Source organism: Anopheles ziemanni, chromosome 2 (assembly GCF_943734765.1).
Source record: "Anopheles ziemanni chromosome 2, idAnoZiCoDA_A2_x.2, whole genome shotgun sequence".
NCBI classification, from domain to species: domain Eukaryota; kingdom Metazoa; phylum Arthropoda; class Insecta; order Diptera; family Culicidae; genus Anopheles; species Anopheles ziemanni.
Genome location: NC_080705.1, coordinates 44625072 through 44642302, shown reverse-complemented (window position 1 = coordinate 44642302; position 17231 = coordinate 44625072). Strand labels below are relative to the sequence as shown.

The following is a 17231-nucleotide window of genomic DNA, read 5'->3' as shown; positions in this document are numbered from 1 at the left end:
TTGCGATTCGACGAGCGCGCGAGCGTAAGGAGCGCGCGAGCGTAAGGAGCCCGTGAGCGCAAGGAGCCCGCGAGCGCAAGGTGCCCGCGAGCGCAAGGAGTCTGCCGGTGTCTGCAGCATGTTTTTGGCAGAAAGCGCCCGGGCTCCTTTCGCTTGCGGGCTCCTTCCGCTAGCGGGCTCCTTTCGCTACCCGGCTTGCAAAGAAACGGGAGAGAAAATGCTCTTTCCGTGCCAACTTACGATAGTACTACTTTTTCGGGCTAGAGTTAGCTTTTACAGCGTGTTCTCTGGAAATGCTCTCTCGCTTGCTTACGCTCTTTCTACCGGTTCGCGCTTTACGCGCTGGTTTCTTTCGTTGTTTTGGGTACACCAGTAGACGAAAAAACAAAAGGATACGTTTTGCTTTGAATTCTTATCCGTTTATTACATCGGATAGGAAAAACATATTGGGAAAGACAAATATAACCGTGTTGTTGCTAGCACTCTGGGGTAAGACACCAACACTTCTATTTTTTCTTCTACCACTTTCGCGAGGATTTACTACCGGACGGTTCTTGAATCCAACGTCCTGGGCCTTCGTAAGCCAACCTGGAGATGGCCATATGTCCGTTTTTCTGAAAACACTACACAAAATCACAATTTTTACTGTTCAAAACGCGCGACCGAACTGTAAGTTCACTGACTGCACAAGTTAGAAAATTAGACTGCGCTGCAAAGCCTGCTTTGGCAGTTTTTTTACTCGCGCCGATCGGCCAAAAGTACGCTGTTCATCTGTATTTCTCCTGCACAATTCAACTCATCTTTCGATTCTCTCTCGTGTAGGCAAACTTTTGCTCACCTCACCGCGCTTCCCCACGTTTCAGGATACCGTAACGTACTCCTCGCCTACGAAAGTACACTCTCTTTGCTTGCCGGGTAGTGATCACATCTACAAACAAAAAATACAAAAACAAAATTGACTACCCTTAAATCTAGTTTGGTGTACACCTGCTATCATATACCTTGTGGCGTTGTGTTTCCTCGCGCTACCGCTGCGCCACGGGCACCCCTTCCCAACTGAAGTTTAGGCACAGTTTTTCTCATACTTGCTTCAATTGATTAATTTTATGCAAAATCTATTCGCAAATGAGTCCCATTTGACTTTTTATCACTTTTGAGTTAGCTCCATGACTAACGTTCAATTTCAATATAGGGTAAAAGTACCCATTTTGGCCCACTTAGGGAAGGGTCACCACAAAATAAATCGTTGCATTAATTGTACCGATCATATTACGATAAACTTGGTATGATAACGTAGAGTAACTATCTAAGCATGCATTAAAATTCATATTGTAGAGTTTATTTGATATTTTCACTGAAAAATTATCAATTTCCGAACACGCTTTTTGTCGCTATTTTGGCCCGCTTTGCTTCTATTTTGGCCCACCTGTGTTCCAGTTTTGGCCCACATGAAAAATGCCTTTTTTATGTGTTTTATGGTTTTAATAATCTTTATAATAATTTAGAATGTGCTATTAACTCTTACTTTTGTTAAATAAGTAAGACAAAATGTTTAATCCGATATTTTAATATCCACTTTTTTGCAAGATCATCGGATTTTCGTTTAGACAATTTCTGACAGCCAGCTGTCAGTGTCAGAACGCATACAAATTTCGTTTCAATCGAAACCAGATTTCCTTGCATCTATTTTGGCCCACTTTTGCATCGAAATTAAAATTATTTCTCGTGCTCTAAAAATTCAAGTAACGTTTTGATAATTCCTAATAACACTCAAAGCTATAGAAAAACATTATTTTAGAATTTTTTACGCAGTGGTTGCTTATATCTCAAGGTGGGCGAACTATCTGCCTACGGCATGGTTTTTTAAAAAAGAGACAGCTTCGCAGTTTTAAGCGATTTTCTCGAAAAATATTTATGCAATCGCCTCCAAATTTGGTGTTTAACAAGAATAAATTGACCTCAACACTAAAAAAAATGTTAGGGGGCATTTTTATTTGAAATCATTGAAATAATTGGTCTACTTTCTAGTGGGCCAAAATACCCTCACTCAGCCTATTTAAAAAAAAAAATAACGAAAATGGCTATTTAGTGCATGCAAATGTGAAAAAAACACCAAATTGACTGCGTCCCATATTGAAAGTACCCGCATAACAGTCCCATATATGATTTCTTTGCTTAAATTAAGTATAAGTCATAGTTATTGAAACTTGAACAATTTTGTAACATAAAGTAATTAAAATAAACATCAAATGGATGTAATTCAAGTGTTTTTAACGAATTAGGCACTGTTATAGTGCAAACACGTGGGGGGTCCGCGACAGCCGAGCGGTAGCGCCGGTTAGAAAATCGACCCACGAGCGCCGGGGCTCACCACCTCGACGGCGTTGGTTTGAATCCCAACCGAGACCGGACCCTCCCCGGTACGAGAGGACTGACTATCCACGTACAACAGGGAAACAAGTCTCGTAAGCCCTTAACGGGCATGCATGACCAAGGGCATGAATGGCGTAACGACCTCCAAGAAGAAGAAGAAGAAAGTGCAAACATCCGTATGGAATGAAAACCCGAACATCAATGTTTTGACGTGCTAGGTAAACAAAGTATGCTATAGGATGGGACTAATATCACTATCCGCAAACCGAACCGTTTGAGAACGTTTCCCGAAGTTTTGTATGGGACACGAAGCGTTGTTGTTGGAATTTGCCTGATTTTGCCATAACAGTAGCGTCATCTGGTGGTCCTTTTGTAGAACTATCACTCGATGCATTGAACTTCTTGCACGAGCGTGATTCTACGTTGTTTTGAGAAGAATATTTATCAATGCTCTTTGCAAACCCCAACTTAAAATCAGTTACTTGTTATATGTGCTTTCAATACTTTGATTAATATTGTAGCCCGAAACATCTCCTACCCGAAAATGAAAGGAGAGGAGGCGCGAAGGCGTGAGCGGAAGTAAAAAGCCAACTGTGTATCATCATATTAGATTCTTAAAAACTATTGAAAATAAAATAACTTTCATCAATTGCATATTCCTGGAACAATGAACAGCAAATTGAACAATAATTAACGTGGTGCATTCTGCCCCTGGGCTTAAACCATTTGGAACAAAAACTTAAACTGCATTTGGGGATTTAATCAAACAAAATTAGTTGGATATAATCAAACAAATACCGCATGCGTGATAATGTTTGCACCATTTAGAAAAAACCATTCTCCATGCGCTTGCGGAATACACTGCAGTTCCTTAAAATGCAGGCTATGGTTTACCGGAGGCTAGTCATACTTGGGCGGCGTTTAGAGTAAGCCTTGACCTTCATAAAACGCCATTGTGACTAACCCGGAATCCAGCATGGGGGCCATATATGTTTCGACCAGAACATTAGCTGTACCGGCCTCTAGTTTTGGGTGCGTTTCGAGGGATAGGGCGGAGCCTCGTGGAAAGTTATCTAACCTTATCCCTGTCCAAGACCTTTTCCACGATCCACCGGGATATTCCTATGGCAATATGTTTTTGAGATAGTTGCGCATGAGACAAATCGCGAATACACTGCTACTTGGTCATGATGCAAGTCCTTAACTAAGTAAAACGTGGTTTTTCGTTCACAACCTATTTAGGTACGAGTTAAGGATTAAGTTGATGCTAAGAAAGCCAATGATGTGTATGCCCAGAGAAAACAGGAACTATATAAGTAAGATCGTGCAAACATTTTCACGCATACGGTAAATTATAAAAAAAATTTTAACCGGTAACAAATATTTTTGAAACAGTATTCTAAATTACTGAACATTTTACGATATTATAATTTTGTATGAATTTACATTCCCTGAGTAATTAAATATTTGAATCCACGCGCACGCTTAGAGCCGAAATGCATGCTTTCAAGATTTAAACAATTGCCGAAAGCTACGCCAAACGCTATGAGAGGAAAAATGGAGCAATATAGAAATGTGAGAGAAATGTAAACAAGCTGAGGAAAAAAGTGTGATTGCACGATCCACTGCTTTTATAAACAACTTAGAGCGCGCCGCATGCAACTGTTCCGTAGCCTTACTGGTAGAACGGCTACCGCTAGAAACTTTTCACAAACCTGAAGTACCATGTCTAAATATAGAATCACAGAACTCTACATCTAGAACCCGTAGAAAAACAGAACCCTACATAGCTTCCTCCTCTGAGTCTCTCTCCAAAGCGTGGTGTGGTGCAAAAGAGCGTGAGTAAGAAACGCGCTTTTTTTTTCGCTCATCAAACCGCTGCTCCAAACGAGCTCAAAACGTTCTCGCGACAGAATGTGCCGCGCCCGAAGACGGTATTTTTCGTCTGCAAGAATACCTTCTTCGAGCAGTAGTGCACGACCGCTATTCTGCCCCCAAAAACGCTCGGTTTGCGGATAGTGATGCCAGTATTTTTTCGCCTTCGAAAGTGTCCTGTCCCCCATATGGTTTATTTTTGTTCTCAACGAAATGTTTATGTTACAATACAAAAGTAGTGATAAACCAATCATAGATTTTGTATCATTAATAACAGCAAAACATTATCTAATGTAAAAATGTTCAATCGTTATTTTCTCAATGTGGTGATTTTGCAAATGGGACTCATATGCAAGTATGGGCAGTATATTAACATGGTTTCGTCGACTAAAGGTAATAGTACTAAATAGCATTTTCACCATATAGCAAAATTTAAGATTGTCAAACTCAAAATACTGAATGAAAACATTCTTCCGTTTGAAATTTGTTTCTACCCGGATGAAATCGGGTTAATCAGCTAGTGCTAAATAAATAATAATATTTTTCTTCAGAGTTACAGTCTTTCACTCACCACTCACGCAAATGCAAACGGATTCTTGGACCGTCAAAGAATGCAGGTCTACTGTAAAGCACTGTAAAGTGGTTAATCATAAAACTTACTTCTTGGAACACTAAACAGATTCCACAGTAGAAAATTCATAGCAGTCTAGGATCTACCGCAATGATCTGTATTGGATAGGTAGATGGTGTAGACACTACTAACCGAAGGGTCGAAAAACATACTTCTGCGAGGTCTCCTGTGAAACGCGGTATATCCTAGAAAGCTACAAATTATCTGTTTTAGCCCATTTCGAGTTCTTAGTTGTAAGTTTGGTGATTCTCCATGATTCAACTTGTTTTACAGTAGGGTTGCATCGTTTGACGATAACAGTACACTGCTGGATTTGCTAGTTGGTGAGTAAAAGGCTGTACCTTTTTTGGAAAAAAGTCCCTTGGTCAACTAGAAGCTGATTTGAAAACGGGGTGTCAAAAAACACTTTTTACTTTAACTTTTTTAATAATGTTTATGTTATCTCATATCATTCTATGGAACAGGTGACCAATCCAAGCGCTGCAAACGATGAAGGCATAACGGCACTGCATAACGCAATCTGTGCGGGACATTTTGAGATAGTAAAGTAATTATCGTCTTTCCAGTCCGAATTGCGTATGCGATGCAGGAGCCGAACATTAATTTCGATTCCTCTGCTTTTAGATTCCTGGTGAAATTCGGTTGCGATGTAAATGCGCAAGATTCCGACGGGTGGACACCGCTTCACTGTGCGGCAAGTTGCAACAATTTGCCGATGGTGAAATTCCTGGTAGAGTCTGGAGCCTGTCTGTTTGCGGCCACGCTGTCCGACCACGAAACGCCGGCCGAAAAATGCGAAGAAGATGAGGAGGGTTTCGACGGGTGCTCGGAATATCTTTACAGTACGTATGAGCAGAAAATTCAACCAACACATATGGGATGGTTCTAACTTAGGACTTCTTTTTTTTTTTTTTTTTGCACAGGTATACAGGAAAAACTGGGCATACTAAACACGGGCGAGGTGTACGCCGTGTTTTCGTATGAATCTCAACAACCGGATGAGTTGAGCTTTTATGTCAATGATAAGCTAATCATCATACGGAAGGGAGATGAAGCGGAGCGGGAATGGTGGTGGGCACGCGATTCTACCGGCAGCGAAGGTTACGTGCCGAGGAATCTATTGGGCGTAAGTATGAAAGAAAAATGAACTGTGAATATTTCGTTCATCATTTAATTTAATTTTTCTTCTCACGCCATCTTCCAGCTCCATCCGCGTCTAGCCCCAATGTATATTGACGAAAACAATTAGGATAGGGGTTTCGGGTTGCATAAGACGATAGCAATAGACAATGTTATAACGGAATGAGGAACTTGCAAAAAAAGTAGTTTATCTAGCAACGCTCTGTTATATTTATGTCATCTTCAAAACAAACTCGGTAGTGAAAACGTTTAGACGTCCCTATATGTGAGTGGTATTTCCGGTATAAACATAGCTGATAATAATACCGAATAAAAAGAATTTTACTTGACCCAATGCACTATGTAAGTTTCTGAATTGAGTTTGCATGCCCGAAAGCAAAAAAAAAGTCAATTATATTATATCAATTTATATTACTTTTTAACCTGCTTCAATGCAATCGTAGAAAAGTACAAGTCGTCATTAGAATGGCACTAGGCGACCAAGTCCGTAGGCTTTTTAAAATGAGGTAAAAGGATGCCGCTGACGAAACCGCCAGTAAAACCGGCATACGGACTTGGAGCACTTTGCCAGGCCAAGAAGAAAAAGATACTGGAATACACCCTGGAACAGAGAACATCGAAACATTCTCCAACGCACCCCGCGGCTGCGGAACAGGACTGTCCGACGAAGAAACCATGGAAGTGCTCGAGCGTAGAAACGAGGCGATGCTACGCGTGCACGAGGCAGTCTCCGAGCATGAGCTGGAGGAAGCCAGGCCCGACATCGCTACTCCAAACGCACAGCTAGTGGCAGCACAACCGGCGCAGTGGAGCCTCTCTCACCGACGCAATCATGCGAGGCATCAACCCGAGCAGGTTCATCCTCCAACACCCAGTTAAGACGCCAGGGAAAATGCTGGGAGCTTTCAGCGAGTGCTTCGGGAAGGTTTTTAGGGGGTAGTAAACGGAAGTAAATCAATTGGTGGGCAACCATGTCAATTGTATCTCGTTTGAGCCCATCGTCGAGAGCGGGATAACTTTGGTCTGTTGATCCAAAGGTTGTCTCTGGAAGCCTCTCGGCGACATTCGCTTTGCCCTTCAGGGGATCGTCGCGTGGCACAACGTCCGTAAAAGATTTTTGTCCTTCCGAAACCCTCCCATCCTAGCCCTTATTGGTGCACATGCGGGATGGGGACAAAGGGACAGAGAGTTCGTCTACGAGGACGATCATATAAAAAAGAAGAAGAAGATACTTTTGTTTTCTTCGAGTATGTGAAAGGTGCAGGCCACTCTTCTCATATCAGAGTACTTATTGAAAAAGAAACAATTTGTTGGAGACATCATCAATTTTCCTAAAGTTAATTTTAATTTTATTACACGGACTAAACTATGCTATGCACTAATAAGTGTACGCGGAGTGTACATCAACAAATTTCGGAATTCCTTTGGAAAGCTGTACAGAGTTACTTTTTGCATTGCTTGCTGACCGGTATTACTTTTAAGCGTTTTATATTGATCGGACCAGAGCTCTGGAATCCTGAGGGTAGTATTATCGGCTGAGTTAGCAGATGGCCACTGGATGTAGCTAGTACAACTCGTTGAGAATTTGGCGCGGTCGGTTTTGTTTGACCCATTTCGATGATCTGAGAATTTGCAGAGAGATTGGCCGTTAGTTTTAGTAACATTTGATACTGTTGTGTCACAGTGTTGGTAGGAAACGATTACGCTTCAAACAAACCTTTGCAGTAGTATTGCTGGGTGTACTGCTTCCGGGTTGAATTTTTACAATTGACTTTGACATGACGCCCGCAGCAACGGCACTGTTTACGGAAATACTCTTCGGTGCATTGGGCATAGCGCCGGTAGCGGCGTTTCCACTTATGCTAAGTGGTGCCGCCTGCGGTTGTTGAGGCAGTACGGTGCATCCACCAGCTGTCGTTAAAATAGTACTCGGCGCGGAAATAGTTTCTCGCTGTGCTGCGCTACCATCGGACAGAATGGTATGGTGCTTCTGGTGTGTCAGTTTTCCGGCCGTTGCTGCCTGTATGGTTTGAACCTTCACCAGCTGATTCCCAAGCATAAGGGTTTGCGTCTGCATGTGGCCGGTTTGACTCACGTTCGTTCCACTCGCGCCTGCGGTGCCATCTCCTTCTCCGCTGGACACTGAAGATGCATTTATAACATTCTGGATGAAAACAGGGGAATGAATATAAGAAACATGTTTGACATTGGGTGAACATTTCTAATCTATCTTCATATGCCGTACCTTTCCTTTTGCACTAGGGTCAATCTGCAGAACATTACTGTAGTTTGCATTCGATGTGAGCACCATAGTGCTGCCGGTTCCGGCACTGCTATTGCTGTTCGTAACAATACCAGTCGCCGTATTGGCCGAAAGGGATGAACTAGCAGACAACGATGAACTGTTTGCAATGATAATTGGCTTTCCACCGATGTGTGCAATGTTCAAATTTCCCGCATTCATTATACTGCAAGTAAACGTCCGATGGTGAGTATTTTAAGCGGTAAGTATCCAAGAATAAATGTGACCTACCTTAGTGAAGATCCACCTTTCATTTTAGTAGCAGCCACGTTCCGTACGCCTATTATTTTTGCATTCAGGAATTCACCACCGGAACCACTTAACACCGTGGATGTCATCGATGTTTTCGGGCCTATGATGGTGCCCTGCTGCTGGCCGGAACTTGCGCTTGCGATATTCGAGGCAAAGAGCTTAATCTTGTTGGCTTGAGGCAGTTTACCGGTACCCGTGGCATGTGGAAGCACCGTGGCGCAGGTTGCTGCCGATACGGTGGACACTGCGCCGATACTGGTCAACGCTGCACTCCCGGAGACGTGGGTAGAGGCAGGTGATTTTAAACCATCTGCAAAGGAAAAGGAATACAAAAGTACAATTTTGGTTTTGGTTTAACACGTTCCGTACCGCGTCACCCAAATATGGGTGACAGCAGTTCTAGTTCTTAAAAGTTTTCGACCCATAAATAAATGAAAATGCAACATAAAAATTATTGTAATATTTTATATAATTTTTTGGGAAGCTAAATTTTTGCTTGGCCTTCGAAAACAATCGATTTAACAAATATTATAAACAAATTTTAATCTGAAAAATTGTACTAAACATTGTGCTAAAACGCTTGTTATGCAACGTGTTAATTAGATAATTATAGCATCGAATCCCAAAAGAGACTAGATCCTTCCCTGTACGAGAGGACTGACTAACCACGTAGGGAAAGGGAATAAGGCTAGTCTGCCCCCAATGGGGCTGGCATGGCCGAAGCCGGTTGTTACGCCAAGTAAAAAAAATCCAAATTACTCTAAAACATTCTTCTTCTTTGGCGAGAATTTACTCCAGTACGGCTATTGAATCCAGCTTCCTGGGGATAACCTGGAGACATAGACCTCTATTGGTTAAGGACCGGCTACTAAGGCCATATGTCCTGATTTTCTGTACGTGTCACATTTTGACTGCCACCATGCGACCAGGAGCATTGCTAACCAACAACGCTAGTGCGCAGTCAAATTATGGATGTTCACCCGCCGTCACGAAAGGAATATTTCCTTCCGTTTGTCAGATCGCACGAAACTCGTGATCCGCTTGATTACTCAAACAGCACGATTACTTATCTGACTTGAGCTCCAGCTCGACGTCACCATGCGGCCGTGCCGTAAGATAACCTTACTTTTCGCTAACTATTTCAGGAACCCCGTGCACTGCTAACGATCCACTCTGGTGCACTGCCGAACTGGAACGCTCTAAAACATTCAATTCGCTGTTAACGTGCTTATCGTTATGATCGTAAGAGCACGAACGCAAACATAATCTTATTTTGTCTTTTTAAATGTGGCGAAATTATAGCATTCATAAAAGAGCGGTCAAAAAGACCGCTAAAAAGTATTCGGCCAAGATTACAAAACAATATATTCTAGTGTTAATTACAAATCGGTCTATGATAGTAGAAAATTAGTCGACTTCTCGCTTACCGTTAACATCTTGTGCCATCGAGGAGACGATTGTTATCGGCATATTTGCCGGGCGGTTCGTAGTTCCGGCCGTGCTGGGCGTCACGGAAATAATGTTTCGTGCGTTCTGCGCCAGCACCGCGTATTGATGGCCACCTCCGCTGACTGAGGTAACCGGTGAGACACTTGCAGTAACCTGAGTACCGGTGGCGACATTGGTGGTATTGGTAGAAAATTGCAAAAACTGCGGTTGCCCCGCCTTGCCCGTACTGGCAATCTTCAAGAAGGTATTTCCAACAACGCCACCGGGCAAGTTGGCACTGGTGGTGGTTGTGATGCCCTGCTTCTGCAACAAGCTTTCAAGCGGTATCAGCTGTCCGGCGGTGCTAACATTCGGTGTCACCGTCACCTTCGACACGATCGGCGAAGAACCGTCCTTCCGCAGCTTGGCTTGATGGATGGTGCGCGTTTGTGGGGACAGCTGGGTTGTTACTGGCGAGGTACCATGTACTCCCGCTGTTTTAATCACCGTCGTCGTACCAGTGGCCGTTTTGAGCACGCGCATCATTGCCGTTGATCCGGCTGCTGCTGCAGAGACGGCTACCACATTACCGGTGGCCACCGTCGCAGCAGGTAGCATGGTGTGAGTACCGGCTGAGGTGAGGATACCAGACGGATGCACTTTCATCATTTTCATCCCCGCCGACATCGGCGACATTGGCGAGGATACGGCGATTGTCGTGGTGGAGTTGGCACTGCCGGAGTTGCTTGCCAATCCCGACCCGCTAGCTGGTACCCCACTCACGCGGGTAGGCGTTATTCGAACGATTTGGGGCGACAAGGCTCGGATAGTTTGATTTGCGTTCGGGTGGTGTTGAAGCTTGAAGGTGGAAACGGCTCCAGCTAACCTTTGGTTTTCTTGCAGCAGCGACACTGTGGCCGCCGGCTGATTTGTCGTTTCTCCCGCCTTTGATTCACCCGAAACGGGGGCTGCTGATGACGTAACTACCTGGGTTGGACCGATTTTCTTGGCCGTCAAAATTTGCTGTTTCTGCTGCTGGCAGAGTAAGTTCTGCAAAATTTGTTTCTGCTGGGCCGGTGTCAACACGGATTGCTGACCCTTGGCCAGAGTTATAGTGCTGATGAGGTTAGTCGCTGGTCGTATCACGCGGTGGGTGGCATTTGTTGGAATGATTGTCGCCGTAGATTGCGACCCACTGACGGTAGTCACCAAACCGGAAGTCTTGAGCGTAATGCTTGGCGATCCAGCCATACTGTTGGCTGGAGTGTACGCAGTGCTACTGCTCACCACTACTCGCTGCGGTAGCAGGTTTGCGGTAGTAAGGGCGGTAGAGACCACAGCGGAAGGCGTGCTTTGCGAAAGAATGGAAGCGCCGGAAGCCGGCAGTGTCTTGATGTGTGATGACCCGGTAGACGTAGTGAAAATCGGTTTGGGACTCGGCGCTACCACACCGACCATAGTGGAAGATACTTTGACCCCAGGGTTTCCTCCGGTCGAGCTTACGATCGTTGCATTGCTCAGGGGAAATTGCAACGCTTTCGTTTGGAGAAGCATTTGGGACGATACTCCCGGAGACGACTGGTCAGGGACGCCAGCACCAGGCGCGTTTGCTGGGCCCGAGGCAACTACTATTCCTGTGCTGTTGTTGTTCAATTGGCGAATGGATAGTACCGAACTGCCGGGTTGCACTCTTTTCTCTACCTCCGTGGCACTGGACACTAAACTGGAAGACGACTGTAAATGGGTTGAGGCCGGTGACGATTGTAGCACGATCGGCATCGAGGGAGCTTTTCGTAATCCGACCGTTGAAACAATGCTGGCAGTTTCCGGAGTGGGCTTAGCAGTGGACACAAAGGCTGATACGAGCACATTTTTTTGCGGTAACGTTAAATACGAAGGAACCGCGTTTTCTAATGGTGACGAGTTCTCCATCTGCGCCCCGCTGACGGTGTTGGTGTTACTGCTCGGACCATAAACATTTGCTGGCTTGGTTGTCAACGATAGAGAAGATTTCGGAATTTTTATCGTCTTCACGCTGCTGCCAGTTGATGTAATGATAGTAACAGATCCACTTGTTTTTGGTACTATATTCATTGTCGGCTCTGTTGGCGATTCCGTTGATGCGAGCAGTGGCTGTTGTTGAACTGTGTGACTCCTGGACTGTTCAGGCTGCACTACCTTCTTTGTCAATGTGCCTCCAGCAGAATAGATTTCATCGGGTGTTGCGTTTGAAAGTACGGACAATGGTTGTTTTTTCAGCAGAGATGTAGCCGGTTTGATGGAAGGCGATGCAACGGGTGCAGAAACAACGGGAGTCTTTATCGCAACAGCATTACCACTAGTTGCACTGGATATTTCTAAATGACTTGTTGCGCCACTAGATAAGTCCCCACTTCCGGGCTGCTCGTGGGCCATGTCTACTGAGCTTAAACTGTCCGTGGGAGCACTTTCCACGGACGCAATTTTCGATGTAGGTGAGGCATTTTCCTTGTGACATTTCGTCGATTTCCTGACAACGGTTTTTTTATGCTTGGTGAAGCCTTGATACTGAAGATGCAGGCGTTCGAATTCCTCCTCCGTGCGGTTTCGGTGTAAGTAGATCCAAATCTTACGCTTGGCATCATACTTTACGCATGGATCATGTTCGGTGTGCATCCGATCGAGAGCCCCGCTGACGATAGTCTGCAGAATTTGGTCGGTTGCGGTAGGGGATATGTACTGTGACGATTTGAGAAGTTCACAGATGTCCGCTCGAGTGCCTTCACCATTTGGTAGGCGGGCCGTTGCATCTCTAACCAGCGTGAGAATGGTGACGAAGTTTGGTCGATCTGCCACAAGCATGCTGTGTCCGCGGGCTTTCGATATACCCGGCACCTGCGTGTAGATGCCTTTCACCGGACCCACCACACTGTCGTACGAGTGCTGTTTGTACGTGAAGGCCATGTGAGGATTTTCATAGCGCAGTTTCTCTTGCTCACGAAAACTGCGTACCTCTTCATCGGTCGCCTTCCTTACAGCCCAATCGGTGGGGAAACGAGGAGGCGGAGGTGAAACAGAGCGTTCACTGACTGATCCGTCGTCATCCACATGGCTACTGCATAGTGCTCCCAAAGACATCGAACCTGCTGTTGGAACCTCGGCTAGCATGGGACTTCCGTCCCCGATGGTTGTCATTGATGAGATCGATGACAGGGATGAGGAAGATGACGAGGATGAGTTTGACGAGAGCAGCAGCAGCTTGGTATTCGTAATACTGTTCTTGTTTTTACCTTTTGCCGAAGATACCAGTGCCGTCGATCCTGTTGCACTGCCAGCGGTATTTCCAGTGGTCGGGGTTACGACCGCTCCGTGCACATTTGTTGCGATGGTCGGCGTTTTCGGGTGCCTTCCCGTGAAAGTCAATTCCATTTCCATCTTGCGACTCTGCCAAAATGCACACAGCGGCATGAGACGACAATCACCGTCCCGAGAGGCACCAATCCACTGGAGGATATTTAGTGCGACTTTATGCTCTATGTAGGGAACGAAATCTTCTGGCTGATGTTGGAAATCTCCCGTAAGAAATTGCACCGCAGATTGTAGTGTAACGTTCCATTCACCGTTGTTCTGATATTCATCGTACCAGCTATTACGTGCTGCCGTCGTGCTCTTTGCCCATGCATCCAGCTTCAGTTGTAACTCCCCCATTGTTGACCGATGGTCCGGATTGGAGCAGAAAAGGTCACGGACCAAAGATAGGAAACATGCGTGGGTGTCGTTTCCATTTAATATATCCACCATCACTGGTCCAGAGCCACCCTCGATTTCGCTGCTGGGTTTTACCATCGGGGGTGTATGATGTTTCTTTGTGGATGCAACGATTTTCTCATCACTTTGATCTGCAAAGCCAGGCTGGTCCGGTGTTACCGTTGGGAGCAGTGTTTCAATATCCTCTTGCTTACACTTCGCAGCTGCCGGTAGCTTTATATCCGTTTGCTCATTCGATAGGTCAAACGTGGAGGATGATATTTGTTCGACTTTCGGTATGAGTTTACCATCATTTTCGAAGGGTTCTACTTTCGCAACCACCGAGTCCGTTTTCATCATCGCCGTATTTGGGATATACTTCATATCCTCTTGATCGGAGGACATTCGACTTGCTTTGATCGATTTTAAAGATCTACCTTTTTCAATATCTTCTACAGATCCGTCGATCATCGCTTCAGGCATGTACACTTTTGGTAATGGTAAGATTCTTCTGTACCCAGCTGCCAGTTGTGTACGACTCACAACATCTTTCAATTTCATTCCATCTAAGTCAAGCTCCGGATGGTTCGGTTCCTCTACCTTTCGCTTGCGGTACTGTAGCAACAGTTTCTGGTAGTGTTCGTCCGTTACTACAAATAATTTTGGTGTTACAAAGTTCGTACCATCGAAAACATTGGTACCGATGCCGCTAGTGCCACTAGGGTGCGATGTTCGTTTGTGGCCGCCTCCAAAGGCAGCATTATTTCCGTGAACCGATCCGTGTCGATGTAAGGATTGCGAATTGTCGCTAGATACGTGCGGAACAGCACCGAACATTCTACGTTGCTTGCGCACAGGTCCGGAGGGTATTGCATCGAGACAGTCTTCCTCATCGGAGATACTTAACGGTATACCTGCTAATTCAGAGACGCTACAAATTTCTCGCAAATATCGTTTTTTTGCATTTATACGACATTTTTCCATTTGCTTTGTGCCGTGAAGCTGTCGAGCCCATCGATTGCGATAACCAGAAGGCGCAAACCTAGGAGGAAAAGCAGGGGGCATGAAGCTCCCTCCATTAGCTTGTAGTTCCGCCAGTAGAGTGGCTTCTCGAGATAGCACCACATTTTGGGCTAACCGTGCCATTCTTTGAAGCTCCAACATTTTTCTCTCCTTCCGCAATGATTTTCCTAAACTGCATCGCAATTTTGCAATGTCCGAACGGAAGTTTCCTTCTGCTAGATTGTGCTGGAACACGGTCATTTGATCCGTTCCAAACCGATGCAATTTATGTGCAAATAGGTCATGCACCAGCTTAGTTGGCTCCAATGGTCGGTCTTCCGGAGATATAGGTAGGAATTTGATCAAATGCTGCCGGCAATTTTGCGGCAGCGAATCCCATAGCGACGGTGAAAAGAATTCATGGAAAATAGTGGCATTTTCGCACAGATCTTTAGGCAGCATAAACTTGTCGCTAAGGATCGAGTTTTTTTCAAGCAGGCTGGTGTTACTTTCATCCGAATCACTGCCCGAGCTGGACACATACGAGTTGTCGGTAAGAGTGTCGGCGCCACAGTCCGCATCTGCAGCAGATTGATCATTGTTATGTTGCTTCTCCATCTAACTTCGGTGGGTTATAGCATTATAATCTGGGTAGTTTCTGTAAAACAAACGAAGTAACTACTCTGTGATTCAGCTTATTGACCATGGCAATTCATTGCAACAAGACCAACCTTGGATGTAATCAATGATTACGGTGGTGTGTAGTTTGTTTTGAAATGGGACTCCGATGTATTTAGTTGGAATCTTATACTTAACCGCACTAATTACGATGTAATTTATCTTTTGTCTGGATATTCCGCAACACACGAGTACGTTCAACACCAACACAAGAGACTATGCGCTGTTTTCCTTAAACAATTTGCAAGGAAAATCACTAGGCAATTATGAAATCAAGCATATCTAGGCGAGAGGGAACCATGGTGTTTGACAGCTCACTCCGCTGAGCAGAAGACGTTTATAATGTAGTGAAATTGAAATTTCACTCCGGCTCAAACCGATTTTAAGCTAAATTGCAATTTGTCAAACTAGTTTCAAACAAATGGCAGAGCACGATTAACCCATCTCGTTTCAACATTATCTCTTGACTCTTCACAGTCCTGGCAGTTTAGAAACTGACAACAAAACAAACCGCGCATATCGTTCAAATTATCATTCGAATATCTTGCTCGCACATGGTTTTGCAGTATAGTTTTGATAATATTATAACTTTTTTCAAGCTAGATTTCTACGAGGCTTTGCGTAATATAGAGGATGACTTTGCAACTATATTTAAAAGCAACTATGTGGTGAAGTCATGGAAGCCAACACCCACGATAAAAAAACACCAAGTGCACATGAGTTGCACATGGTTTTCAAACAATTTACAATATTTCAGTTCTAACGGTAATGAAATTAAATCATCAGATTATCAAATTAATTGTGTACATAGATGGAAACAGCTTACATTGCTCCAAGATTGAATGAAGATTCATCTACTTAAAGTTTGAAGTGCTACTTATCAACTGCATAAGCGCATGCGCTACACGATTTTTGCTCATCCTTGGCTACTCGCAGTTACATCGAATCAGTCGCGAGAGATCCGCTAAGCAAGTTGCCCGGTTTTTGCAGACGGAAGCTAATCTAGACGAATCTTCGAAGTACAAAACGGAAGTGCGACCAGCGTTAAAAATACGATCAATTGTCGATAATCGGAAATCGGGGAATCATAAATCGTACAACGACGAAACTTGTTGACTTCGATTTTGCGTAAGGTAAGAAGAAAGGTGGGCAGTTGAAGCGCGTTTTTCCGGAATTGCCATTGAGTAACCCGTAATAGGGAGCTCTATTTTTAACTGGTAACAAAAATGTGTATGAAAGTACAACGGGAAAAGTTCCGTGGACCGGAGTAGGCAATGTGTTTCATCAGATCCGGGCCCGGTAGTGTCGAGAATTGAGTGATACGCGCTTGCGCATAATTGATGCTTGAAAGTAAGAACGCGTGATTTGTACTATTTGTTCGTTTTTTTTTGCGCTATGGCATGATTTAGCTGAAACCAAAAAGGAAGAAAAAACACAATTAACAGGCGTATAATGAATCAAGTGGTTGTGCAGTGAAAGTGTTCTGTAATGCGCGTGGATCATACCGACTGTCGATCGAATATTTAATATGTTGTGTAAGTGATCTATAGAACAAAAATCATGTTTTGTGTTTTCTCCGATTTTGTGGATGCCTATCACAAAAGTGTTATTACCAAGATTATCAATCTCCGAGGGACGGCCTGTGCTGTATTGGTAACGGAATGGATCTTATTTTCCTTTGAAAATAATCGTGATAAGAGGATGAAAGTTTTGCAGCTGCATTGAACGAGGAGAATGTAATTTCGTGATTGTTCGTATACTCTGTGTAGAAGGAGGGATGTGTCTCGCATGGACGAAAATAGTATTTTCACTTGAACCACCAGC

At 44.4% G+C, this 17231-nt stretch overlaps 2 protein-coding genes across 2 annotated transcripts in view; one reads left to right on the top strand and one right to left on the bottom strand.

Annotated features, from left to right (window-relative positions):
- LOC131293640 (uncharacterized protein DDB_G0283357) overlaps positions 1-6345 on the top strand; it is an 11797-nt gene extending 5452 nt beyond the window's left edge. Inside the window, exons 8-11 of the mRNA XM_058321717.1 lie at positions 5344-5426; positions 5504-5721; positions 5803-6005; positions 6084-6345. Coding sequence (XP_058177700.1) covers positions 5344-5426; positions 5504-5721; positions 5803-6005; positions 6084-6128 — 549 coding nt within the window. The 3' untranslated portion in view covers positions 6129-6345. The remainder of the gene's footprint in view (positions 1-5343; positions 5427-5503; positions 5722-5802; positions 6006-6083) is intronic.
- Positions 6346-7386: 1041 nt separating this feature from the next.
- Positions 7387-15373, bottom strand: LOC131293639 (nuclear factor related to kappa-B-binding protein). Its single transcript, XM_058321716.1, has 5 exons — positions 10001-15373; positions 8553-8883; positions 8265-8487; positions 7737-8183; positions 7387-7641 (listed from the first exon to the last, which is right to left on the bottom strand). Exons 1-5 carry the CDS (start codon positions 15345-15347, stop codon positions 7462-7464), a joined length of 6528 nt encoding a protein of 2175 aa, XP_058177699.1. The 5' UTR covers positions 15348-15373; the 3' UTR covers positions 7387-7461.
- Positions 15374-17231: the final 1858 nt, after the last annotated feature.

Excerpts from the sequence above, each read along its gene's own strand:
- LOC131293639 (XM_058321716.1), bottom strand. The coding sequence starts at position 15,347 with ATGGAGAAGCAACATAACAATGATCAATCTGCTGCAGATGCGGACTGT. Across the intron at positions 8,488-8,552 it reads AAAGGTGGATCTTCACTAAG|TATAATGAATGCGGGAAATT; the intron begins GTAGGTCACATT and ends GTTTACTTGCAG. Across the intron at positions 7,642-7,736 it reads CCAGCAATACTACTGCAAAG|ATCATCGAAATGGGTCAAAC; the intron begins GTTTGTTTGAAG and ends GCAAATTCTCAG.